Raw genomic sequence first — 26,701 nt, 5'->3', positions numbered from 1 at the left:
TGTCTTCCTCTCCTCGCTGGGAGCCTGTAAACAGGCAGCTGCTGACAGTGTAAACTCTGCTGTGCTTCACCCCAACAACTGATCTCCCCTCAGGCCTGGGGGTTGTGCAGACAGAGGTCACGTCATCCTTGCTTATAACCTCTGTCTCTCTCCAGGGGCCCAGCGCCCCTGAGGGGTTAGTGCTCTGCACAGCTAAAGCGCGGAGAAGAGATGGTAGGGATGGAGTCTATTGTTTTGGAGGGGGCATGGGAGCCAGGACTCCTGGGTTCTATCCCAGTTCTGGCAGGGGAGTGGGGTCTATTGGGCACCTGCAGGGGGTTAGGCCAGATGACTCCTGCAGTCCCTTCTAACCCTATGAATCTATGATCAGACCCTGGGGCGGTGGGTTCCCATCTTCTCTGCAGTTCCTCCGAACTCCCTGATGCAACGCTAGGTGAACTGGTACCAAACAGGAGCCTAGGGTGCAGCTGCCCCCTGCCAACCCGTGGGCCCCCCACCCAGTGCGTGTGTGCTGATGCCTGGCTGGGCTTTCAGCCCTGCCTATGGTAAGTTTGCGCCCCACTGCAGTCGGACATGTTCTCCTGGCGTGGCATGTGGGGAAAGTGAGGCACCAACTGGGGAAGGGAGTCAGTGAGGCAGCCAATGACAGAGCCCGAGTCCTGGCTCCCGCGCCCCCTCGAACCCACTCCCCTGCCAGAGCCGGGGACAGGACCCGGGAGTGGGCGCTGGGGTGGGTGACAGCAGCTGTCCAACAGTCTGACCCCGCCCACGGGTTCTCTGTGGCTCCTCCCCCTCCGTGTAGACCCCTCCCCACTCGTCAGCGCCAGGGCGGTGGCAGACCCCCGGGCAGTGTGACAGCCCCCGCAGCCACGCCCCCAGCGGAGGTGAGAACCGCAGCCCCCGGCAGGCATTGCTCCCGGCCCGAGCAGAGCCCCCCGCGCTATGCCTTCTGGGAGCTGTAGTCCTTTCCCCATCAGCTCCGGTGGGGAGAACTACAGCCCCCACAATGCATCGCGCTCTCCCCGCGCCTCGTGGGAGGTGTAGTTCCACCGGCCGCCTTTAGCGCGGACCCTGTCGGGGCCCGAACTACAACTCCCACAAACCCCCGGGGCCGCACCCCTTTCAAGGGCCCCCCCCTTCCCTCGTTGCTCTTGCCCTTGGGCCAGTCCCGCGATGGCCGCCGCAGCAGCCGGGGGGAGCTGCCCCGCCGAGTCGCTGGGCTACTGCCTGGCCCAGCTGCGGGGCGGGGCCGAGCCCGGGCTGGGCCGGGCCCTGTTGGCCCTGCGGACCCGGCACATCAAGCAGCCCGGCGGGATCGAGCGGTTCCGGGCCCGCGGGGGGCTGGGGCCCCTGCTGGGGCTCCTGGCTGGGGCCCTCCGGCCCCGCCGCACCCTCGACCTGGCCCTCAGCATCCTGGGCAACTGCTGCACCGAGGGGGGGAGCCGGGCCCAGGTGCGGGAGCTGGGGGGGATCCCCTCGCTGGGTGAGTGACGCGGCGGGGAATCCCCGACGCGAAATGGTACGATCCGGGGCCACCTGCCAGGCCTGGGGGTGCAGCCTGGGTGTCGTTCCCCCCCCCCCGAGCCAGAGTGGTACAGTCCAGGGTTACCCTATTCCTGCCAGGCCTGGGGGTGGAGCCTGGGTACTCCCCCCTCCCCGAGCCAGGGTGGCACAGTCTGGGGTTACCCTGCTCTGGGTCCCCCCCCCCGAGCCAAAATGGTACTGTCTGTGGTCCCCTTGAGATGTAGTGGTATGATCTGGGGTTACCCTGCAATGGCCAGGCCAAATTGGTACAGTCTGCGGTCTCCTTGCACCTGTTAGCCTGGAGGTGCAGCTTAAATCCCACCGAGCTGAAATGGTACTGTCCAGGGCGCCCCCCAGCCGAAGTGGCGTGTTTCTGGATTCTCACGGTCCAGGGTTGCCCTGCGCCCGCCCGCCTGCCTGCCCGCCCGCCCTGGGAGGTTGCATCTGGGGCCCCTGTGCTCTCACATTGTGGAACTTGGGCTCCCCCATTGGTGCCGCAATAGTGCTGTGCCTTGATTTCTCTCTTCCCTGGGTACGGCGTGGCTTGGCGTTCGCCCCGTGCATGCATGGTACAATTTGGGGTCCCCACTGGTGGTACAGGCCTGTGCCCCCTCCATCTCTCCTTGGGGTGGAACTACCTTGGGTCTCATGTCCACCCCAGAGGCGGCTACATCTCCGCACTGGACAAGGGATCGCTGTATAAACAGCCCCCGTGGCCCACCCCGGAGGTGGCTGCATCTCAGCGCTGGACGAGAAATCCCTGGATAAACAACCCCTTTGACCCCCCCAGAGATGGCTGCATCTCAGCTCTGTGCGAGGGATAATGCACTCACCATGGTTCATAGATGATTTCTTTCTCTCTCTCTCCCCCCAGTGATGATCCTGAAATCGCTTGGAGTCGAAAGTATCCACAACCGGACAGCACGGGCCCTGGGCAACCTGGCCATTGATGTAGAGAACCTGCAGGCTATCCATGATGCTGGTGAGTGGGATCATGCCCCCCCCTTGCCAACCTGCGAATGGAGGATGGGGGAAGACTAGGAACTGGGATTCTTGCCCCATATTGGGGAGCCCCTCGGATCCTGCTATCTGAAGTGTAGTACTGAGGCTCACCCCGTACTGGGCATCCCCTGCTGACCTGGCCTGGGGTAATGGGAATTGTTCCATACAGGGAGCCCCTCTTTGCTTGCTTGCATGGGAGTAATAGGGGGGCTCACCCCCATACCGGGAGCGCCCTGCTGACCTGGGGGATAATGGGGTTCACTCCTATATTGGGGAGCCCACTCTCTGATCCCTTGTGGGGGTAATATTGGCGTTCACCCCGTACCAGAGAGGAGCCATGTTGGGGTTCACCTGCATACTGAGGAGTCCCCTGCTGACCTGGGAGGGGGTAATTGGGGTTCATTCTCTGGATCTGGGGCTCACTAACCCCCTTTCTCTCTCCGCCCCCTCCCAGGCGCGGTGCCACCCCTGGTTCAAGTCCTTGCCAGCTCCCAGGACAGCGAGTGCTTGCAGAGCATCATTCGGGCCCTGCGCAACCTGGGCGCCACCCCAGCGCACCGCCTGGCGCTGGCCCAGCAGGGCGCAGTGCGGGCCATCGCCGAGCGCCTGGCTGCCAGCCCCGACGACCCCGCCCTGGCTGCCGCAGCTGCCCGGGCCCTGCTAGAGCTCACCAAGGGCTGCAGCCGGGACTGCGCCGAGCAGCTGAGCCTGGGGGGCGGGGTGGCCCCCCTGGTGGCATTAGCCGGCCACAGCAAGCGGGCAGTGCGGGAGGCGGCCGTCTCGGCGCTGTCCAATCTCTGCCTGCAAGGGATGCTGCGGCCGGCCGTGGGCAACGCTGGAGGCGTGGCGGTGCTGGTGGGGGAGATCCGGCGCCGGCGAGGGGCGGGAGCTGCCGGCGCCGTCCTGCAGCCCCTGGTCAGGGCGCTCTGCCTGCTGTGCCGGGAGGCCATGAACCGCAGCCGGGTACGGGAGGCCGGCGGGCTGGAGCTGCTGCTGGCGCTGCTGCAGGATGGGCGCCAGCGAGGCTCCCACGCCCGGGTGGTCGTGGCCTTCGTGGCCTTCTTCTACGACCAGGAGGCGCTGGAGGTTCTGCAGGCCGGCGGGCTGGTGGCCCTGCTGGTGGGGCGGCTGGTGGCCCAGGGCCAGTGGGCTGCGCGCTGCGAGGAGGAGGACAAGGAGGAGGAGGGAGAAAGCGAGGACGAGCGGGACGCTGCCTCCTTTGACTTCCCCCCCGAGGGGCGACGGGAGAGCGGGGCACCGGAAGGGGAGTCACCCAGCTTCCAGAGACTCAGGTGAGCGTCTCTCCTGGTGTGCTTGAGGCTCGCTTGAGGGGTTCTCCTCCCCACTCCCTAGTGCTCCCCCCGCCCCCCCGCACCCCACCCCCGGCCCTCCTGGTTTCCCCACCCCCTGCTTGCTCCAGTGCTCCTGACTCACTAGCTCGTCTCCCTTCCCTGTTCCTGCTCGCTTGCTCTGGGCTCCCTTGGTTTCCCCTTCCTCTCTGCACTTGGGGCTTCCTTGACCCCCACCCCAGCTCTCACTCCTTCCCTCTTGCCACAGGTCCTGGCTGCTCTCTGAGGGTTACATTGCCAGTCCCGGCGACCTCTCCCCACAGTGGTCCCCTGACGGCTCCTTCAGCCCCACCCTCGAGCTGCAGGACGACACGCCGGGGCCTGGCCGGCTGCCTGTGGGGCTGGGCTTGCCCACCTGCTTAGCTCCTCCGTCGCTGGAGCCGGCTGCCAGGGTGCAGTGCTTGGCACCCGGGGCAGAGCTGGACTCAACTGTGGCTGATGGGAGCCATGTGGCAGAGACGCCAGGTGTTGAGGCACTGGTCCTGGCACGTTTGGCTACAGCCGGAGCTGCCAGGCACCATCCAGCAGAGTTACTGCCACCTGCGGCACCGGATTTAGCTGCCAGGCACCATACAGCATTGCCTAATCCAGCCAGGACAGGGGAGCACAGCGCAGCCCCCATGGTGCTGCTGGCTACACCAAAGTCCCCTGGGACCAAAAGAGAGAATCTGGCACAGATTGCCCCGGATGCTGCCGGCACCGCCCAGAACCTGCAGGCTCAGTTGCCATGGTCGGCGACCACAAATGAGGAGCTCTCGCCAAACTGCGCTCGGACTGACTTGCAAAATCCAGCATGGTTTCCGGCTGCAGCAGCCACCAAAGAGTTGTGTCCAGGCACCCTGGTGTCAGCCGGGCCTGGCTGGCACGTCACGGCACCATCAGACGAGCCAGGTCCAGCGCTGGTGTCGCCAATTCCCACCGGGGCCAGCCGGTCCGATCGGGCACCAAGCCCCGTTCCCGAGCGTCTGCGTCCGGCGTCGCCAATTCCCACCGCGGCCAGCCGGTCCGATCGGGCACCAAGCCCTGTTCCCGAGCGTCTGCGTCCGGCGTCACCAATTCCCGCTGGGGCCAGCCGGTCCGATCCAGCACCGAGCCCAATTCCCAAGGATATATGTCTGATTTCTCCGATTCCTACCGGGACTGAGCAGCGCCTCCTTGCCGATGACTTCCTGGAGCCCCAGCCCGCTGCTTTCTCCTCGCGGCGCCGTGGCAAATCACGTCCCCATCCAGACGTGGCCCCTTCCACGCCGGCTCTCTTCCATCCCCCAGGCGAGGCCCTGGCCCCGCAGTTCTTGCTGTGGGGTGGGGAGGAGGAGCTATCGGCCCCCGAGGCACCTGCCCTGCTGCTGCTGTCCCGGTTCTCCCAGGCTGAGGACCCCAGCCGCAGCCTGGTGACGGGCCCGGTGCTGCGGGGGCTGCTGACCTATGTCACTGGAGCCCCCGTCCCGTTACCCCGCTGCCTGCGGCTGCTGCATCGGCTCACGTGCAACCCCATCTGCCTAGAGGCCTTTGTGCGCTGCTACGCCCCCTCCATGTTGCGGGCCTGGCTGGTGCTGGGCGTTCCCCCAGAGGAGGCTGCCGCTGTGGGACATGAGACCCCCAGAAGCCCAGGCTGCAGGCACCAGGCTGGCAGGAGGTTCAAGGAGTTGGGTGAGTCCTCTCCCCCGCTGAGCCCCGGTCCCAGGGTATGGGGATCCCCCCGCTGTGCCCCAGGGGTAGGTGAGCGCCCCAGGCCTGGGCAATGGGGGTCACCCTGCTGCATTATGGGGCTCCCAGCATCCCAGTGTGAGAGCACTCTGTCCCCGAAGAACTTGAGTCCTCTCTCCGGTAGCCCCCCACTGAGGGAACTGGGGTTTGCTCTAGGTTAATGGGGGTCTCAGGCTCACCCTGAGCTGGGGAGCAGCCTACTTCCGCTGTCAGGTTCACAGTGCCCCGGCGTGGTACTAGGGGGAGCTGTGTGGCAGGGCGCGGGGCTGGGCAGGGAATGCTGCGCGGTGGGGGCTGGGCACCCTGCTGGGGCTGGGGGGGGTTTGGAGGGATGCTGTGTCACTGGAGCTGTGGTGCTGTGGGGCGTTGGGGGCGGGGGGCTCATGCTGCAGGGGCAGGGCAGGGGGATGGGAGATCTGCGCCGTGGGGTGTTGGGGGAGGGGCTCTGACATGCTGCTCCCCTCCCCAGGCGAGACCCTGCTGTGCAATCTGTGTGTTCAGGCTGAGTCGGCCTTCGGGGCGGGCGTCCTCACCCACATGCTGCTCTCGGGCGCCGAGGCCGACCAAGTGGCCTGTGCCGTGGCCCTGCCCCTCATCTGCAGGTGGGTGGCACCGGGGGGGGGGGGTGCATGGGTGGGCAGGAGGCTGGTCATTGAGGGGGCTGGGCTCAGCTGGTGGAAGGAGGCCGTTCCGGGGGAGGTGGTGGGAATGGAGGCTGCGGGGGAGGTTGTGGGGCTGATCCAGGGAGATCCTGGGCCCATCTGGTGGGGGGAGCGGAGGGGGAGGCTGGGGGCCGATCCGGGGACTGATCTATACCCCCCCCCTCCCCCCCCCCGCCCCGCAGGAAGAAGTCCCTCTGCCGGAGGCTGCTCCTGGAGCACTCGGGCCTGCGCCTCCTGCTGGCTGCGTTGACAAGTGGCGCCGACCCGCCCTTCACCTTCTATGCCGTGGACTCGCTCTCCCTGCTGCTGGGGGCTGCCGCCCCCCTCCCCGCCCCGCCCGCCCCCAAGCGCTCCCGGCTGGCAGCCTCCCCGCCGTGCCCCTACGAGCGGCTGGTGAGGGCGGGCGGGGCGGACCTGCAGTTCCGGCTGGACTCGGGCGCCCTGGTGCCGGCCTCGCGCCCGGCCGCGTGCGCCGGCTCCGACGTCCTGCGGGCCATGCTGGCGGGCGGGTTTGCTGAGGCCCGCCAGGCCCTGGTGCCCATCCGCGGGGCGGCACCCGCCCCCTTCCTGGTGCTGACCCACTTCCTGCATGGCTGCCGGGGCGAGCCGTGCCCGGCCCTCGGGGGCCTGTTCCCACCCGGCGAGGGGGAGCTGGCGGAGCAGACGCTGGCGGTGGCCGAGCAGTTCCTGCTGCCCGAGCTGCAGGAGCTGGTGGAGGAGGCGTTGTGCCGGGAGCACCTGCGCCCTGGCGCCGGCCCGGACCAGCTGTACCGGCTGGCGGAGCGGCTGGGCCGCGGTCAGCTGCTGCGCCGCTGTGCCCGCTACGTCCTGCTGGGGGCGGCAGAGGAGCCCGCCGGCCGGGCGGCCGCGCTGGGGCGGATCCTCCGAGTCGCCGGAGACCCCCAGGGCCTGGCCCAGGAGCTGCTGGAGGTTGCCATGGAGACGCCATGGGGCATGGGCACTGATGGGACCTAGGCTAGGGGGCTGGCTGAGAGCACCGCCCATGCCCCTCTGGGTGGGGGGGAGGGGCTGGGCTTAGGGCACTCTCTGTACCCCTCGGGGGGGGGGGCGGGCTTTGGGAACAGAGGAGGTTGGGGGTCAGGAAGCTGTGGGGAGGTTGATAGTGGGGGGGACTGAGGGGGAGAAATGGGGTAATGGCAAGGTGAGGAATGGGTATAGGGGACCTATGCAGCAAGAGGTATCAGGGCAGTGGGGATGAGCCGCTGACCCCCAGGAAAATTTGGGATCCCTTCTCTGGAGTGAGCCATCTCCCCTTCCCTCGGTCTATGGCACAGGGTGGGAGCCTGCCTGCAACCTTCCCTGAGGAAGGGATTGTGGTGTATTTGGGGGGGGGGTGTCCCTACTTTTGCAGCACAGGGCACCCCAATTCCCCACTTGAGGCCACAGCGAGCAGCTGGGGGGGGGGGCTTGACTGGAGGCTGGCGCAGGGCAGTGTGTGGGCTTTGTCTGCACAGAGATCTGCCCCCCCCTTGTTTCCTATGTTCCCGGTAGGGTAGGCCCGGGGGATGCTGCAGGGAATGGTGAGGGGCAGCCGGGGTTGCTGCTCTGTGCGGGCGAGGGGATGGGTGTGTACAATGGGAGCGTATTGAATAAGCTACTGTACGTGGAGAAATACAGGGTGGGCTTCGCTACGCACATGTGTCTGTCTCCCTTCATTCTGCTGCGTCCCCCCCACCCCCGAACTGGGGAGAGAGCCCAGGCTCCCATCATCATCATCTCCCCCCCCCCACCCCCCTCGAATGGGGGAGAGAACCCAGGAGTCCTGGCTCCCAGCATCATCATCTCCTCCCCCACCCCCCTCGAATGGGGGAGAGAGCCCAGGAGTCCTGGCTCCTACTCCCCAGCCTGCTAGACCTGATCCTGGCCCCCCAGAGCTGGGGAGAGAACCCAGGAGTCCTGGCTCCTCGCCCCTGCTCCTGTCTGTCCCCGTCCACCCCAGCTGAGGCTAATCTCCCATCTCTGCACCTGGCTGGGGTGTGGCGGGGGCGGGGGCAGTGGCAGTGTGGGATCTGCCCCCGGCCTGGGGGGGCGGGGGCGGTGCCTGAGCCTGGAAGGGGCTGGGGACACGGGGACAAGGATGGGGGTGGTGGATCGGGGGTGGGGGGGAACCAGGCTGTGGACTCCCTGCTTGGCACTGGCTGCTCTTCCAGCTGGGCCCCCCCCCCCTTCCTCCCCTCCCTGTGTCACAGGAAAGGCCTGCTGCTCAACTGCTTCCAGATGGGCTGGGGGGGGGAAGGGAGGGCCACTTCCTGAGTGCGGGGCCTGGGATGTGTCATTCCCCCCCCCAGCCTGCCCTCCGTCCCCTGCCACTGGGAGCCCCCCCAGCCTCTCCTCTGTCCCCTGCCACTGGGAGCTGTCCCAGCCTCTCTCTCCCCCCCCCCCCAGCCTGTCCTCTGCCACTGGGAGCCCCCTCAGCCTGCCCTCCATCCCCTGCCACTGGGAGCCCCCCAGCCTCTCCTCTGTCCCCTGCCACTGGGAGCCCCCCCAGCCTCTCTTCCTCCCCCTCCAGTCTTTCCTCTGTCCTCTGCCACTGGGAGCCCCCTCAGCCTGCCCTCCATCCCCTGCCACTGGGAGCCCCCCAGCCTCTCCTCTGTCCCCTGCCACTGGGAGCCCCCCCAGCCTCTCTTCCTCCCCCTCCAGTCTTTCCTCTGCCACTGGGAGCCCCCTCAGCCTGCCCTCCATCCACTGCCACTGGGAGCCCCCCCAGCCTCTCTTCCTCACCCCCAGCTTCTCCTCTTCTCCCCCACCCCCAGTCTCTCCTCTACCACTGGGAGCCCCCCCAGCCTTTCCTCCATCCCCTGCCCCGGGAGCCCTCCCCCAGCCTGCCCTGCCCCCACTATCACTGCCAGGGGTCCCTCCTGGCTCCCTCTGTTCCCCCCCCCCATCACCCACCTCCCTCACTCCTGGGATCTGCCCTTCGCTCCCCCCTCTGGCTCTCCCGGCTGGGGGACCTCTCTTCCCCCTTTCTTGGCTCCGGCCCCGGCCCCTCTCCCCACATCCTGTGAACAGTCAGCCAATTCTCTCATTTGGTGACAGTTTTTTCCCAACGTCCCAGCCAGAAAAGCCCGAGCCGGAGCCCCCCCTGGCCCTGCGGCCTCCCCACTTCCCTTAGCGTCAGCAGCAAGAGGGGAATGGCACAAGAGAGAACCCAGGAGTCCGGGCTCCCAGCCCCTGCTCTAACCCACAAGCTGCACTCGCCTCCCAGGGCAGCGCTGGCCCACTGGGGGCCCTCAGCAGGAGTAGTTTTGCCCCCCCAAAGGAAGAGGGGACCCTAGGCAATGGCTTAGCCTGTTTATGCCTAGCTTGGGGGGGGAGAGGGAGGGAGGGAAAGAGAAGAGGGGTCCAGGCTCCCAGCCCCACCAGTTGCTGGTCCCAGCTCCCCAACTCATGGGGATGGAACCCAGGAGTCCGGGCTCCCCATCCAGCCACTACCCACTCGTCTCCACTCCCCTCCTTTGAGGGATGGAACCCAGGAGTCCGGGCTCCCCATCCAGCCACCACCCTCTCGTCTCCACTCCCCTCCTTTGGGGGATGGAACCCAGGAGTCCGGGCTCCCCATCCAGCCACCACCCACTCGCCTCCACTCCCCTCCCTTGGGGGATGGAACCCAGGAGTCCGGGCTCCCCATACAGCCACCACCCACTCGTCTCCACTCCCCTCCCTTGGGGGATGGAACCCAGGAGTCCGAGCTCCCCATACAGCCACCACCCACTCGTCTCCACTCCCCTCCCTTGGGGGATGGAACCCAGGAGTCCGGGCTCCCCATCCAGCCACCACCCTCTCGTCTCCACTCCCCTCCGTTGGGGGATAGAACCCAGGAGTCCGAGCTCCCCATACAGCCACCACCCACTCGCCTCCACTCCCCTCCCTTGGGGGATGGAACCCAGGAGTCCGGGCTCCCCATACAGCCACCACCCACTCGTCTCCACTCCCCTCCCTTGGGGGATGGAACCCAGGAGTCCGGGCTCCCCCGTCCCTGTCCTGACCCGCTGGCCCCTGGCCCCTCCCTCGGGGCTGGAACCCAGGAGTCCGGGCTCCCAGCCCCGCGCGCCGAGCGATGCCCCGTTGCCATACATGGTCAGCGCGCAGGGGCCGGAGCCGGGCTCCCTGGCTCTCCGGGAAGACGCGTCACGGGGCGGGAGGGGATCGGGGGGGGCTCTGCCTCCATCCGCCGCTGGGGCCGGGCCGCCATGGACGACCTGGGTAAGGGACCCGCTGCCAGGCTGGGACCCGCCGCGCCCAGCCCGGCCCCAGCCCCAGCCCCTCGCCCTACGCCCGCTGCCCCGCTCCCTGTTCCCCCTCCTTCCCTCCCTTCCTTTTCTCCTTCCCTCCCTCCCTCCCTTCCTTCTCTCTCTCTCTCTTTTTCTCTCCCCTTTCCTCCCTCCTTCTTTCTTTTTTTCTTTCACTCCCTTCTTTCCCTCTCTCCCTCTTTTCTCTCTCCCCCTTTTCCTCATTCGCTCCCTCCTTTTTCTCTCCCCTTCTCTCTTTTTCTCTCCCTTTCTCTCTCTTCTTTCTCTCTCTTCTTTCTCTCTCTCCCTCTTTTCTCTCTCTCATTCACTTCCTTCTTTTTCTCTCTCCTCCTCTTTTCTCTCTCTCATTCGCTACCTTCTTTTTCTCTCTCCTTCTCTCCCTTTTCCTCTCTCTCTCTCTCTCTCTCTCTCCTTTCTCTCTCCCCCTCTTTTCTCTCTCCCATTCACTCCCTTCTTTCCCTCTCTTTCTCTCTCTCCTCTCCTTTTCGCTCCTGTCTTTCTCTCTTTCTCTTCCCCTCAACTTTTTCTCTCTTGCGGGCTGCTTTTTGCTCCCATCCATCCTTCTCTCCCCCCCGCCCCCCGTTCCCCAGAGCGGGCAGGGCATGGGGAAGGAGGATTTTTTTTGGGGGGGGGTGCGTCCCCCCTCCCCAGCCTGTCTCCATCTGGAGGAGAAGGAATTTCTCACCACATTCCTGTGGCTTCATGGGGCCTGGGGTGGGGCCCAAACTGCAGGGGGCGCTAATAACCAGGGACCTCCCCCCACCCCCCGCCAGCACCCTCCCTGCTGCCCCCCTCAGAAAGTTATACCCATGTGCTGCAGGGTTCCTTCTCTTCCACCCTTAACACGTGTGTGTGGGGGGGGGGACTGTGCCTTAGGGGGCGGGGGCAGTGCTGAGGTGGGAAGAGATGTGGGGCTGTGTCCCGGGAATGTGTCCCAGGAATAGGGGTGGGGGTGGGCTGTGTTATTGGGCGATGGGTGGGTGTTTCACGCTGCGGGGAGGCTGTGTCCTAGGAAGAGTGTTTGGGGGCTGCACCCCAGGAAGGAGCCTGGGGGGGCAGGGCTGTGGGAGGGGGGTCCCAGGATATAGGATCTGGGTTGGGGGGGTCTGAGTCCTAAGAGCAGGGGCTGGATCCCAGGGGAGGGAGCTAAACTGGGGGGATGGGGTGCTGAGCTGTGGGTTGCCGAGGTTGTCCATCCCCAATCCAGGTAAGAGCCCCAGTGAGTCCTGCAGTGAAGACATGTCTGTGCCGGGGTACGGGTGTGGGGGGTCACTGAGCCCCCCACCCCAGGATTCACCCCCTCTTGCCAGATTTCCCCAGCACCCCCTCCCAGCAGGAGTGTTGCTGCCCTCTCTTCCTGGCCCCAAACCAGCAGGGTGGGGCAGACAGCCCACAGCAGGTGTGACCAGGACTGGGGGAACCACGGGGTGAGGAGGGGTTCTGGCTGCGGGGGGAGCCATGGAGGCTGGATGGTCAACCCTCACCCTGGGCTCACTAAACCTGAATCTCACTTTCCCCCTCTGTCCCCTGGTCTGGTTTGTTATTGTAGGGTCTCCTGTGACTGACAGAGGGACTGTATTCATTGTGGTTTGTTGTTGTAGGGTCTCCTGTGAGGGCTGTGACCACAAGCAGTGGTTTGCTAGTGTAGGGTCACTTGGGAGGGCTACCCATGCTGGGTTATTATTGTAGGGTCTCTTCCGGACCTCCAGGGCTTCTGACACTCCTTTGTTATTGTAGGGTTGTCCACAAGGACTCCTTTATTTTTATATGGTTGCTTGTGGGCCGTGAGGCTGAACACCTCCAATTGTTTGCTGCAGGGACATTTACGAGATTGCTTTGTTATCGTAGGGTCTCTTGTGAGCACAAGGCTCTATACGCTGGTTTGTTATTGTAGGGTTGCTCGTGAGCAGCAGGAGCTGTTTGGTTGGGTGGGGCCTCGTGTGAGATATGGGTGGCATGTGCTGGTTTGTTATTATAGGGTCTCGTATTTACACACGGTTTGTCATTGTAGGGACTTGGATTTACGCATGATAGTTTGTTGTAGGGAGGTGAATTTACACACAATGGTTTGTTGTTGAAGAGTGCTTGGAAGCACTGGGGTTACAAGCTCTGGTTTATTTTTATAGGGTCTCCCCTAAGCAGTTGCTGAGAATACTGCTTTGTTGTTGTAGGGTGCCCATTATTGTAGGGCCTCCTGTGCATGCTGTGCAGGTTTGTTATGGTAGGGGGACAATGGGCAGTCTGTGTTATTGTAGGGTCTCCTGTGAGCACAGCAATGGGTTGTTATGGTCAGAGGGACAGTGGGCACTCTGTGTTATCGTAGGGTCTCCTGTGAGCACAGCAATAGGTTGTTATGGTCAGAGGGACAGTGGACACTCTGTGTTATCGTAGGGTCTCCTGTAAGCAGAGCAATGGGTTGTTATGGTCAGAGGGACAGTGGACACTCTGTGTTATCGTAGGGTCTCCTGTGAGCAGAGCAATGGGTTGTTATGGTAGGGGGACAGTGGACACTCTGTGTTATCGTAGGGTCTCCTGTGAGCAGAGCAATGGGTTGTTATGGTCAGAGGGACAGTGGACACTCTGTGTTATCGTAGGGTCTCCTGTGAGCACAGCAATGGGTTGTTATGGTCGGAGGGACAGTGGGCACTCTGTGTTATCGTAGGGTCTCCTGTGAGCACAGCAATGGGTTGTTATGGTTGGAGGGACAGTGGACACTCTGTGTTATCGTAGGGTCTCCTGTGAGCACAGCAATGGGTTGTTATGGTCGGGGGGACAGTGGACACTCTGTGTTATCGTAGGGTCTCCTGTGAGCACAGCAATGGGTTGTTATGGTCGGGGGGGCAGTGGGCACTCTGTGTTATCGTAGGGTCTCCTGTGAGCACAGCAATGGGTTGTTATGGTCGGAGGGACAGTGGACACTCTGTGTTATTGTAGGGTCTCCTGTGAGCACAGCAATAGGTTGTTATGGTCGGAGGGACAGTGGACACTCTGTGTTATTGTAGGGTCTCCTGTGAGCAGAGCAATGGGTTGTTATGGTAGGGGGGCAGTGGGCACTCTGTGTTATCGTAGGGTCTCCTGTGAGCACAGCAATAGGTTGTTATGGTCGGGGGGGCAGTGGGCACTCTGTGTTATCGTAGGGTCTCCTGTGAGCAGAGCAATGGGTTGTTATGGTAGGGGGGCAGTGGACACTCTGTGTTATCGTAGGGTCTCCTGTGAGCACAGCAATGGGTTGTTATGGTTGGAGGGACAGTGGACACTCTGTGTTATTGTAGGGTCTCCTGTGAGCACAGCAATAGGTTGTTATGGTCGGAGGGACAGTGGACACTCTGTGTTATCGTAGGGTCTCCTGTGAGCAGAGCAATAGGTTGTTATGGTCGGAGGGACAGTGGACACTCTGTGTTATCGTAGGGTCTCCTGTGAGCACAGCAATAGGTTGTTATGGTCGGAGGGACAGTGGACACTCTGTGTTATCGTAGGGTCTCCTGTGAGCAGAGCAATGGGTTGTTATGGTAGGGGGGCAATGGACACTGTGTGTTATCGTAGGGTCTCCTGTGAGCACAGCAATGGGTTGTTATGGTCGGAGGGACAGTGGACACTCTGTGTTATCGTAGGGTCTCCTGTGAGCAGAGCAATGTGTTGTTATGGTAGGGGGGCAGTGGACACTCTGTTATCGTAGGGTCTCCTTTGACTGCGGTGCTGGGTTGCTTGCCCAGGGTTCTGGTGAGGGCTGAGTCGGGCTGGTGTGTGATCTGTGGTCTTGCCCCTCCCTGGCTTGGCTGCTCCTGGCTGCTGGGGAATGAAAAGGCCTCTGTGGGGCTCAGTCTGAGGTGGAAAATGTTCCCACAAAGGAGTGATTGTATGAGAGGGGGGAGTTGGCTGGGGTGGGAGAGGGGCAGGGGTGCTCTCCCCGCATAGTCAATGGTGGCCCCCCTGTGGTGCTAGGAGGTGCAGGGAGTGGATGGGGGGCTCAGCAGAGGTTGCCGTGCTGCAGGGAGTGGATGGGGGGGCTCAATGGGGGGCGCTGTGCTGCAGGGAGTGTGGCGGGGAACTGTCCCTTCACGGAATGTGCTAATCCCAGTGCCCCTCTGTCCCTCCTCCCATCTGCCCCCCCATCTCCTTCTGTCCCGTCTCCTTTTCCAGGGGACTCTGGCTCCCCTTCTTTCCTGCTTCGCCCCCGTATAGTGGTGTTTGGTACGTACTGTATGAGCTCCCCATGTTCACAGCACACGTGGCTATTCCTAGGGCACTGCCTCGGGGAATCATTTGTATTGCTAAAGGTTGAATCTGTTCTTGGGAGAGGAGTGGGGTCTAGTGGTCAGAGCATGGGGCTGGGAGTCAGGACTCCTGGGTTCTATCCCAGCTCTGAGAGGGCAGTGGAGTATTTTGGTAAGGGGGGGGGCTGGGAATCAGGAATCCTGGGTTCTATCCCAGCTCCGGGAGGGTAGTGGGGTCTAGTGGGGGATAGAGGATCAGGACTCCAGGGGCCTTCCCCAGCTTTGGGAAACTACAGATCTTGATGCTAATTCCACAGCCCCGGGCCTGGGCATCCTCTCTTCCTTTTCTTGTCCCTTGTCTCTGCTTCCCCAAGCCCCTGCTCCCTCTCTGTGCCCCCTCCCCCCCCCAGCAGTCCACCCCAGATCCATCCTAGCCTCTCCCCGACCCCCCACCTCTCTCTGCTCCCCCGACAGATGCCCTGCTGGCTGATCTGGAGACCACCACCTCTCACATTTCCAAGCGCCCAGTACTGCTCACGGACTCTGGGGCAGCCCACGCTAACGGGCTGGGGCAGGATGGGACGCCTGAGGCCAGGCCCCCTCCTCCACCCTACAACCCTCAGCAGCAGGTAACACTAGGGGGGTACTGCAGGGAGTGGGGTGAGGGCTTAGTAGGGGGCGCTCTCCTCTGTCAGTGCTGGCCTGGCCCCAATCTGCCAGCGCGGTGCTAGGGGGCGCTGAGCTGCAGGGAGCTGGGACGATCAATCCCTGTGCAGCTGTTCATCAGGCTCTGCACCCCACCCCAGAGGTGGCTGCATCTCCCTAGTTAGTCTGAGACCCAGCAATCTCATCTCACTGGTGAATAGAGGCCCATTCAGTGACTCCTTGCACCCCCTCATGTCTCTCTCTTTGCAGGCCATGTCCATGGACCCTCTGCCTGTCTCTGCCCCGCCCAGCGGGGGCGATAAAGAGCATCTCTACAGGTGGGTCCCAAGCACGGCAGGGTTAGGTCTACAGGGGGCGGTACTGGGAGGGAGTGAAGGGTATGAGTGTGGGTAAGGAGCTGGGGGGAGCTCATTGGGGGAAGGGAGGGAGAGACTGGCAGGGGTGGGGTGTGTAGGGCGGGGGAGAAGTAGGTGGGAGTGGAGGGGTGGGGGCAGGGGAGAAGAAGCGGGCGGGGGTGGGGTTTCTGGGGCAGGGGAGGAGAAGTGTGCGGTGGGGAGTGTGGGGTGGGGAAGGAGAAGCGGGCGGGGATGGGGCAGGGGTGGCAGCAGGCAGGCCTCCCCTTGGCTTTGGCCCAGTCCCTGCTGGCCATGGTCCAGCTGGTCCATTAAGAGGCTCCCTATAAATAGCGTCTCCATCCCGCCCTGCCTCCCCACTGCTCCCTGGGCTGGGTGGGAGCTGGCTCCTCCCTGCGAGGTGGCTGGGGGAGGAGGGCTGCTCCCCGCACTCTGCTCACCCTCTGCTCCCCCCCAGCACTGTCTGCAAGCCCCGCTCGCCCCGGCCCAAGGAGCCAGCCGCACCACCCTTCTCCTCGTCCAGCGGGGTGCTGGGTGCCGGCCTCTGTGAGCTGGACCGGCTGCTGCAGGAGCTCAACGCCACACAGTTCAACATCACAGGTAGGGCGCTGCCATCCTCTCCCCTGGCACTGCTGCTTTGGCGCACCGCCGCCCCCCTGCTGGGCTGAGATCCGGGCTCCCCTCCTGGGGCACCGCCACCCCCTGGGCCGGGATCCAGGCTCCCCTCCGGGGCACCGCCGTGCCCTGCTGGTCCGGGATCCGGGCTCCCCTCTGGGGCACTGCCGCCCCCTGCTGGTCCGGGATCCGGGCTCCCCTCCGGGGCACTGGCATGCTCTATTGGCCTGGGATTGGGGCCACTCTAGGCCTTAGCATCTCTCCCTATGGTTGTGAAATATTTTCCCCTGGTGGATATGCTTGGTCACTGCAGGCAACTAATGGAAACACTGTGTATGTATGTGTGCGTTTGTCTGTCTGTCTTTTCCCCAGACGAAATCATGTCCCAGTTCCCATCCAACAAGGGCCCTGATGGGGAGAAGCGGAAGGAGAAACCAGAGGATGCTGGGGAAGGGGGGTCCCCAAGCCAGTGAGTGACCCTCCCATTTCTGGCCGTTGGTCCTTGGGGTTAAATATCCCACTGGTTGGGAGTCCAGACTCAGTACTGAATGGGCAACACCCCAGAGGTGGCTGCATCTCAGTGTCAGGTGAAGAATCCCTGTATAATCAGCCCCTGCACACCCCCCCCCCGAAGAATATGCATTTCAGGCGTGGTGAGGGATTCCTGTATAAACAGCACTGGGAGCCTTTGGTGGGAAGTTGGGGGGCCCAATGACCATGCTGTCGTTTCCCTCCTAGCTCGGCTGGCTCCACCCCCCCTCCTGTGAAGCCATCAGCCACATCTGCTACCCTGGAGCTGGACAAACTCATGGCCTCATTGTCGGACTTCAGAGTCCAGAGCAACGTGAGTCTGGTACAGAGGCACTACGGGGGACAAAGCTCAGTCTGGGGGTGGGGGCTAATGGGATTCGGACTCTTCCTGTCCCGCAATGGGATCCAGTAAGTGTGGGAGTAAAAGAAGCAATGGGGGGAGGGGGCACGTGTGTGCAAGAGGAGGGACTTGTGTGTGTGTGTGTGTGCGTGAGAGCAAGAGCGAGCAAAGGCTGGTATGTGGACAAGGGAGAATGTGTAGAAAAGCATGTGTGAGAAGTGGTGTTTGCAAATGTATGCACAAATGAGGGTTCAATGGCGTGTCTGAGTGAGCCTCTAAATGATCATGGAAGAGCAAGTGTGCTAATGAGCAAATGCACATGAGTGTGCAAGATGCAGTGCATGCAAATGAGCATGGGAGAGTGTGTGCGCAAGGGGCAGTGTGTGCAAATGAGTGCGCAAGGGGCAGTGTGTGCACATAAGTGTGCACAATAATTAGTGTGAGAGTCAGTGTGCAAGGGACCCCGGGTCTGTGTGGATGTGGAAATGAACATGCAAGAAAGAACATGTGGGAATAAGTTCATGAGCCCACAGGCGTGCACGCAGTATATGTGTGCAAGCAAGTGCAAAGGTTGGTTTGTGTGTGTGTAAATGGGGGTGCAAGAAAGAGCGACCCAGCAGGTGGGCAAGGGAGTGTGGAAGTGGCTGTGGCAAGTATCTGGGCGTGGGTGAGAAACCACAGGTGTTGGTGCCAACATGGGTGACGGGGGCTGTGATTGTGAGTGTGAAAAAGGACAAGGTGGTGCACAAGCGCGTGCCCTCTCACAGGGGAGCCAGGAGGGGTGAGTCTGGGGGACAGCTGGCAGCTGCCTGGGATCAGACGTGGCCTGGTGAGATCACCCGTGTGGCGGGCAGCTGACTCTGACTGTCCCCTGCCTACAGCCGCCCTGCGGGAGCCCAGGCACCGGGCACATTCCTGCCCTGGCACCAGCCTTCTGGCAGCCCACACTCTGGTATGTGGCTCAGCCTGGCCTGCTGCTGTGTGCCGTGTGGTGCTGTTTGGCACTGGACAGTGCTGGGGTGGCGAGCTGCCGCCGTGGGACAGGGCAGGGTGGCATTCTTCTGGGTGTGGTGATGCACAGGGCAGCATCAGGCTCTGTAGCTTGCTGGGATGGTGCTGCATGGCATTGGGTATTGTATAGCATGGCATGGTGCAGCCCAGTGCTGCCGGTTTGGCCTGGTGAACAGGTGAACACAGCGAGTGCCTGGTGTGGGATTCTCTGTCTAACCGGAATGGGTGTGGCACCGAATGCCAAGGTAGGTAACAGATGACTTGGCGTGGTGCCCCATATCCCAGCAGCAGGGTACAGCGTAGTGCAGAAACCTGTATTAGTCTGGCATGGCACTGTGACGTTCCCCTGGTGTTATCTGGACTGGTGATCTGCTAGGTCACTCCAATCCTCAACACTGGGAGCCAGCCTTACCCTGCTCTGCTGTGCGAACCCCCACTCCTGGGCTGTTCACGCACAGCCACTGGCATTTAAGATGCTCCCTGCTACGTGAGTGAGCACTTTTGGCCAGCTGCTGCTTGGATTGTGCAACCGAGTGACACTAGCCAATAGCTCCGGTTCCAGGCACAACCCTAGGAACCTCCGTCTGGCAGTGTCCAGTTATGCCCACTGGACTCTGCAAGCTCATATGAGTTTGTCAATTTAACAAAGCAATTGCTATGTACCAGGCTTGTTATCCCAAGGGGAGACTCTGACACACTGCAAACCAAACGCACTGCTTCAGGTAGAATAAACAAAAAGATTTATTAACTACAAAATATAGATTTTAAGTTATTGTAAGTCAAAGCACAAGTCAGATTTGGTCAAATGAAATAAAAGCAAAACGCATTCTAAGCTGATCTTAACACTTTCAGTGTCCTTACAAACTTAAATGCTTCTCACCACAGGCTGGCTGGTTGCCCTTCAACCAGGCTCTCCCCTTTGATCAGCACTTCAGTCACTTGGTGGTGGTGGTGTCTGTAGATGGAGGTGGAAGAGAGAGAGCATGGCAAAATGTCTCTCCCTTTTATCATGTCCTTTCCTCCCTCTTGGCTTTGCCCCTCACACCCCTTCAGAGTCAGGTGAGCATTACCTCATCGTAGTCCCTGACTGACCAAGGGAAGGGGGATGACTCACTCGAGAGCCCAGCAGATCCTTTGTTGCTGCCTAGGCCAGTGTCCTTTGTTCCTGTGAGGCTGGGCTGGGTTTGTCCCATACATGCCCTGATGAGGTGTGAACTGCCCCTCTGCTCCTGGAGAGATTTTGCCTGGGCTTGTTTTAAGCCGTGAGGACACATTTTCAGCCTCATAACTACATACATGAAATCACACACCTATTACAACATGTTTACAACATCACTATAACAACAATTTCTATAACATCACTACAACAACAATGCTCAGTTCCATCATGAGCCTTCTGAAGACACCCGACATGACAAACTTTGCAATGGCTACCACACAATCATGATAAGGATGAACATGGGGATGCAGGGTGTTCCCCCGAGGTACAGAGCATCACCTGGCGTGGAATGGTGGCTGGCATGGCCTGTGGCATGAAATGCATTGGGGTGGCATGCTCTGATCTGCCCTGGCATGGGTAAGGGGGTGCTGTGGTACAGACTGGCCAGCACACACCATGGCTGAGTGGCAGAGGCTGTGGCCAGGTTTGGGGTGGCTGGTTGGCGTAACGCCTGGCACAGTGAGTTGGGGGCAGGGAGTTAGGGTGCTGTTTGTGGCCATGGGGCACGGGGCGTTGTGGTGCTTCAGAGGCTGTGTGGCAGGGATGGGCACAATTTGGTGTCCTGTGTCATTCCTTGGAGGGGTGGGGGGGAAGATGGGGGCAATGAATGGGATGCGATTGGTGCTTTGTGGAACAGTTTGGTGTCATTTGTGGTTACGGCTCCTGCAGGGCCATAGTCAGCCCTGCCTGGTGCCAATACGGGCAGCTTGGTTTGGCGCCGTGTGGTGTGCCCTGCATTGCTCTCCGTTGGGACACAGCGTGGTGCTGTATCGCCCGGGCGCCTTTTGGTTCATGTCTCAGCACTCATATCACAGCCGGTTCCCTTCCAGCTCCCAGGGGTCTCGGCCGCGCCACCCCCGGCCCCCGCCCGAGTCTCCCTGGCGCAGCAGCCGGTGATGTCATCCGTCTGCCCCAGCCCCTCTGGGCCGCCCCCCCCAGGAGCGCCGGCCCCGCAGGGTGGCAACTTGGACAGCATGCTGGTGATGCTGCAGTCGGACCTGAGCCGCCAGGGGATCTCCACCAGCACCAAGGGGCTGTGTGCCTCCTGCCAGAAACCCATCGCTGGGCAGGTGAGGACAGGACTGGGGGCACCTGGGGGGGAAGGGGGAGGGGAAATAAGGGAGGTGGGTACAGGACTCAGGGGCTGGGGGCGCGCAGAGGAGCAGGGCACTTGGGAGCAATCAGGGGTAGGACTGGGAAGTGGATTAGGGGAGGACAGATTGGGGAGGGGGCGGGGTCAGTTTTGGAAGGGGAGGGACAGATTGGAAGAGCGGGTGGGAGATGCGGAGGATGTGGTAGGGCACAGAGTGGACGGCGGGTGGGACCGTGCAGCACTGGGGAGGGGGAGGGTGGGGGAAAAGGAGGAGCACCAGGTGGGGTGTGAGGGGGAGGGGAGGCAGGTCAGGGGAGGGGCTATCTGGCGGACGAGGAGGGGTTGGGGGAAATGGGGGGAGGGAGGAAGGGGCCTGTGGAGGTGGGAGTCCAGGACTAGCAAGGGGAAAGGGAGGGGCCAGTGTGGGAAGTTGGAGAAGTGAGGAGCTGAGTCTTTTCTCCTCTTGGTAATGGGTGTGCATCCATCTATCTGTCTGCCCTCCCACCCGCCCTTGCCCAGGTGGTGACGGCGCTGGGCAACACCTGGCACCCCGAGCACTTCGTCTGCACCCACTGCCAGAAGGAGATGGGGGGCAGCAACTTTTTCGAGAAGGATGGCGCCCCCTACTGTGAGAGAGACTACTTCCAGCTTTTCTCGCCCCGCTGCGGCCTCTGCAACGAGCCCATCCTGGATGTGAGTTGGCCACGCAGCACCCTGCTGGTGCCATTCCCTCAGAGCACAGTGCAGTGCAGGAGAATGCAGTGCTGCACAGTGCTGTGTAAGAGAGTGCAGTGCCGTGCAGTGTTATGAAGTGTGAGAGCACGGTGCCAATGAATGCAGTGCAGTGTGAGAGCGCGCAGTGCCGTGCAGTGTTATGAAGTGTGAGAGCACAGTGCCAGACAATGCAGTGCAGTGTGAGAGCGCACAGTGCCATGCAGTGTTATGAAGTGTGAGAGCACAGTGCCAGACAATGCAGTGCAGTGTGAGAGCGCACAGTGCCATGCAGTGTTATGAAGTGTGAGAGCACGGTGCCAATGAATGCAGTGCAGTGTGAGAGCGCACAGTGCCATGCAGTGTTATGAAGTGTGAGAGCACGGCGCCAATGAATGCAGTGTAGTGTGAGAGCGCACAGTGCCATGCAGTGTTATGAAGTGTGAGAGCACGGAGCCAATGAATGCAGTGCAGTGTGAGAGTGCACAGTGCCATGCAGTGTTATGAAGTGTGAGAGCACGGTGCCAGACAATGCAGTGCAGTGTGAGAGCGCACAGTGCCATGCAGTGTTATGAAGTGTGAGAGCACGGTGCCAGACAATGCAGTGCGGTGTGAGAGCGCACAGTGCCATGCAGTGTTATGAAGTGTGAGAGCACAGTGCCAGACAATGCAGTGCAGTGTGAGAGCGCACAGTGCCATGCAGTGTTATGAAGTGTGAGAGCACAGTGCCAGACAATGCAGTGCAGTGTGAGCGTGCTGTGCAGTACCTTGTAGTGTGACAGCATTAGGGCATGCAGTGACATTCGGTGTGAGAGCACAGTTCAGCACAATTCAGCGCAGTGTTAGTGTAGTGCCACACAAGGCAGCACATTGCAAAAGTGTACCCTCAGTGTGAGACAGACACAGTGTAGTGCATGCAATTATACACAGTGTGACAGAGCAGTGTGCCACATGGTGCAATGCAGCACTGTCGAATGCAGTGCTATATACCGTGGTATAGTGCTATAGAGTGTAGTGCGAGCAATGCAGTGACTGAGTGCAGTTAAACACAATGCAATGCAGTACTGTATGTAGTGACTGCATGCAGTGAGACCCAACAGCATGTGTGGTGAGGCTATGGAATGCAGTGCACTGACTGCACTGTTATGACATGGAATGTAGGGCTGCAGATTGCAGTGTGATAGGATACAGTGCATTGACATAAAACAGACCGGTACAGATTGCCAGTGCAGTGCTAGAGAAGGCAGGGTAATGCCTCAGAAAGCAGTGAGAATCTATGGGATGCAGTGTGCTATGATGCAGGGTGACACAACAGTACACGGAACACTGCAGGGCAATGCAGTGTAACATAAGGCTGTGGGTGGGGAATTGGCAATGCAGCGCCAGAGTGTAGTGTGGTGCAGTGGACTCTAGGGTGGTAGCTCCCCCTTCAGGCAAGTGGGGTCATCTCACCCTGTGTGATGAGACACCCCCCGGGGAACAACCTGAAACTGTGAGACCACTGTGCCTCCTTAACTCTCCAGCCTGGGCTGTCTCTCACAAAGCTATGCCAGTGACAAGCAGCAAACCCCTCCAGGTGCTGTGATCACTCAGCCATCAGCATGGGAAGCCCCACACCCAGCAAAATTGCATGAAGGCTCTCTCAGCCAGGCATGAAATATAAAGAGAGAGGCACCAGCCAATCACCCCAGTCCCCAGCCTTGCACCCCAGAAATATACCGTCTTACACTGCTCAAGACTCTCTTGGACAGTGAAAGCTCATTAATTAGTTTGCCACGCCAACAAAGGGTAGTGGACATGCGATGGCCCTTGTTAACCTGAGCTGAGATTCCCCAAGCACTTCAACCAAAACTGCACTGTTTTAGGCGAAATTTAAACAGATTTATTAACTACAGAAAGATCGATTTTAAGTGATTATAAGTAGCTGGCATAGAGCTCAAAGTTGGTTACAGAAGAAATAAGAATAAATTTGCACTCTAAAGTCTACAGACTAAGCAAGATTTGAGTCAAGCAGTTTCTCTCCCTAATAGATGGTACCGGCAGCTCACAGTTCTCAATACACAGGCTGGATTCCCTTCCCAGCCTGGGACCAATCTCCCTAGTTCAAAGTCTTTGTCTTCCAGATGCTCTTGCAGGTGTTGAGACGGGGGAGAAGAGAGGCCAAGTGATGATGTCACTCTCTCTCTTTTATACTTTCCTCCAGCTGCCAGAATGATCCTTGCTGTGATGTGGGTTAGGCGGCTTTCACTGGGTACGTGCCCTCTCTGAGGAGTCTCTGGGATGGCCACTGGAAGAGTCGATTCCCCTTAATGGGCCATCAACACATGTCTGGTTGGTCCTGATGTAAATCTGTCTTACTAGGCGCTCCTTTGTTGCCTCTCAAAGGCTCGCTGTGGGCGATTCCCAACCTCATCACCTATTCCAGTAACACACGCATAGCAAAATTTCATAACATCAGATACAACGATCACATGTCCAATCCAACGGGATAGCAATGTTCAATGGCTCAAGACTTCTGAAATGATACCTCACAAGGCATACGTTGTACGAAACACTTCATAATCATACTGCAGTGGTGAATGTGGGGGGGCCCAGGGTGCTATTTTGAGGCACAGAGTGTCACACCCTGACTCTGTCCCTTCCAGAAAATGGTGACAGCTCTGGACAAGAACTGGCACCCGGAGCATTTCTGCTGTGTGAAGTGCGGGAGGCCCTTCGGGGAGGAAGGTGAGTGAGCACCCCTGCCCCACTGTATCCCACCTCTCAGGGGACCTAGGCTGCGCCCCAGTAACCCCTCCATGAGGCAGACCAGTCCCCCAACTAGCATTGCCCCCCACTGCAACCTCTCTGTGGGAGCACCCAGACCCCTCACTTGCAGTGACCCTCCCCAGCCTGCTGCAGTGCGGCCAGTCACTGAGGAGCGCACTGCACCCTGCTCTCTGTCTCCCCCCACAGGCTTCCATGAGAAGGACGGCCAGCAGTACTGCCGCCAGGACTTCTACGAGCTCTTCTCCACGCGCTGCCAGGGCTGTGGCCAGGCCATCCTGGAGAACTACATCTCGGCCCTCAGCGCTCTCTGGCACCCTGAGTGCTTTGTCTGCAGGGTGAGCCCCCCCTCCCCGCCCGGGCACAGCGCTGTGGGGCTGGAGGGGAGGGGGCAGCGGGGGAGGAGGTGGGGGAAGAGGGCAGTGCAATGTTGGGGTAGGAGGGACCATGGAGGGAATAGGGGAGGGGCACTCTGGGGGATGGGGGAGTGCTGGGAGTATGGGGAATGTGCAGTGCTGGGCGGGGAGGAGATGGGGAAGCACAGGGGAAGTGGGGGGATGGGGCAGTGCAGAGGGAAGGTGCAATGCAGGGGGAGGTGGGGGAGGGGGAGGGGGCAGTGTGGGAGGAGGCGGGGGAGGGAATGCAGGGGGATGGGGAGTGGGAGGGGAAGATGCAGTGCGAGCAGCGGTGGGGGAGGGTGCAATGTGGGGGATGAGGGGATGGGGCAGTGCAGGGGGCTGTGGGAGTGTGGGGAAGGTGGGGGAGGGGCTGTGGGGGATGGGGCAGTGCAGAGGGAAGGTGAAATGTGGGAGGAGGTGGGGGAGGGAGTGCAGGGGGATGGGGAGTGGGAGGGGAAGATGCAGTGCGAGCAGCGGCGGGGGAGGGGGCAATGTGGGGGATGAGGGGACGGGGCAGTGCAGGGGGCTGTGGGAGTCTGGGGAAGGTGGGGGAGGGGCTGTGGGGGATAGGGCAGTGCAGAGGGAAGATGAAATGTGGGGGGAGATGGGGGGAATGGGGAGGGGGCAGTGTGGGGGGAGGTGGGGGAGGGGCTGTGGGGGATGGGGAGTGGGAGGGGAAGATGCAGTGCGAGCAGCGGCGGGGGAGGGGGCAATGTGGGGGATGAGGGGATGGGGCAGTGCAGGGGGCTGTGGGAGTCTGGGGAAGGTGGGGGAGGGGCCGTGGGGGATGGGGCAGTGCGGGGGGTGGGAGGCGGGGGGACGGGGAGGGGGCCAGGCAGGGAGAGGCGAGGGGAGGGAAGCCGGGGCAGCGTGTGGGGGGGCGGTGCGTGCACTCACCCCTCCTGCCCCTTCCCCCCCCCCCAGGAGTGCTACGCGCCGTTCCTGCAGGGCAGTTTTTTCGAGCATGACGGGCGGCCCTTCTGCGAGACACACTACCACAAGCAGCGGGGCTCGCTGTGCTGGGGCTGCGAGAAGCCCATCGCCGGGCGCTGCATCACCGCCATGGCCCGCAAGTTCCACCCCGAGCACTTCGTCTGCGCCTTCTGCCTCAAGCAGCTCAACAAGGGCACCTTCAAGGAGCAGAACGACAAGCCCTACTGCCACCCCTGCTTCCTCAAGCTCTTCGGCTGAGCCCCGCCCTTCTCCAGGCAGGCCCCGCCCCTGGGCCCAGCCACACCCCAGCAGGCCCCTCCCCCTGTCCTAGCCACACCCCCAACAGGGCCCGGCCCCTGGCCCAGCCACACCCCATCATACCCCGCCTCCTGGCCCAGCCACACCCCATCATACCCCGCCTCCTGGCCCAGCCACACCCCAGCAGGCCCCGCCTCCTGGCCCAGCCACACCCCAGCAGGCCCCGCCCCTGGCCCAGCCACACCCCCAACAGGGCCCGGCCCCTGGCCCAGCCACACCCCATCATACCCCGCCTCCTGGCCCAGCCACACCCCATCATACCCCACCCCTGGCCCAGCCACACCCCATCATACCCCACCTCCTGGCCCAGCCACACCCCAGCAGGCCCCGCCTCCTGGCCCAGCCACACCCCAGCAGGCCCCGCCCCTGGTCCAGCCACACCCCAGCAGGCCCCGCCCCTGGCCCAGCCACACCCCATCATACCCCGCCTCCTGGCCCAGCCACACCCCAGCAGGCCCCGCCTCCTGGCCCAGCCACACCCCATCATACCCCGCCTCCTGGCCCAGCCACACCCCATCATACCCCGCCCCTGGCCCAGCCACACCCCATCATACCCCGCCTCCTGGCCCAGCCACACCCCATCATACCCCGCCCCTGGCCCAGCCACACCCCATCATACCCCACCTCCTGGCCCAGCCACACCCCAGCAGGCCCCGCCCCTGGCCCAGCCATGTTGGGCAAGCCACGCCCCACCCCACAGCCATGCTTCAGCAGGCCATGCCCTGGGCACATTCACGCCCCGGCAGGGGGCACCCCACAGCAAGGCCACGCCCCGGCAGGCCCCTGAGCTGGCATAGCCACGCCCACCGTCTCTGAGTGGGGGATGGAAAGGCCATGGTCCCCAGCACAGGCATGTCAATCATTGCCAAAGGCTGGGTAAGCCACGCCTCCCAAGACACCCTGGGAAGCACCGCCTCTTTCAGAGCCCACCACAACCGGCAGGGGCCAGCACATCTGCCATTCCTCCCATGCTGCTGATAGGTCTTGCCCCCCCACAAGCCACCTGGAGGCCCCGCCC

The 26,701-nt window shown here is 61.9% G+C and overlaps 2 protein-coding genes across 5 annotated transcripts; both read left to right on the top strand.

The window, feature by feature from the left end:
• The first annotated feature begins 1,146 nt into the window (after positions 1–1,146).
• ARMC5 (armadillo repeat containing 5) lies at positions 1,147–7,254 on the top strand. Of its 3 annotated transcripts, none has more exons than XM_077820615.1 (6): positions 1,147–1,483; positions 2,399–2,506; positions 2,981–3,818; positions 4,084–5,525; positions 6,052–6,184; positions 6,427–7,254. In XM_077820615.1, exons 1-6 carry the CDS (start codon positions 1,174–1,176, stop codon positions 7,217–7,219), a joined length of 3,624 nt encoding a protein of 1,207 aa, XP_077676741.1. In that variant the 5' UTR covers positions 1,147–1,173; the 3' UTR covers positions 7,220–7,254. The 3 variants fall into 3 exon arrangements, with proteins under 3 accessions (XP_077676741.1, XP_077676743.1, XP_077676742.1); XM_077820617.1 differs by having other exon boundaries at positions 1,397–1,452; XM_077820616.1 differs by having other exon boundaries at positions 1,470–1,519.
• A 3,201-nt stretch (positions 7,255–10,455) lies between these two features.
• Positions 10,456–25,775, top strand: TGFB1I1 (transforming growth factor beta 1 induced transcript 1). 2 transcript variants are annotated; one of them, XM_077820681.1, is made up of 11 exons: positions 10,456–10,468; positions 15,204–15,358; positions 15,645–15,712; positions 16,206–16,348; positions 16,736–16,832; positions 17,102–17,207; positions 20,295–20,534; positions 21,077–21,250; positions 23,914–23,995; positions 24,224–24,372; positions 25,357–25,775. In XM_077820681.1, the coding sequence occupies exons 1-11, from the start codon at positions 10,456–10,458 to the stop codon at positions 25,621–25,623; spliced, it is 1,494 nt and encodes a 497-aa protein (XP_077676807.1). In that variant the 3' UTR covers positions 25,624–25,775. The 2 variants fall into 2 exon arrangements, with proteins under 2 accessions (XP_077676807.1, XP_077676808.1); XM_077820682.1 differs by lacking the exon at positions 10,456–10,468 and adding an exon at positions 14,628–14,706.
• Positions 25,776–26,701: the final 926 nt, after the last annotated feature.

Source organism: Eretmochelys imbricata, chromosome 6 (genome assembly GCF_965152235.1).
Source record: "Eretmochelys imbricata isolate rEreImb1 chromosome 6, rEreImb1.hap1, whole genome shotgun sequence".
Taxonomy (NCBI): Eukaryota; Metazoa; Chordata; order Testudines; family Cheloniidae; genus Eretmochelys; species Eretmochelys imbricata.
Note: the sequence above shows the minus strand (reverse complement) of the source record. Positions and strands in the feature narration are given on the sequence as shown.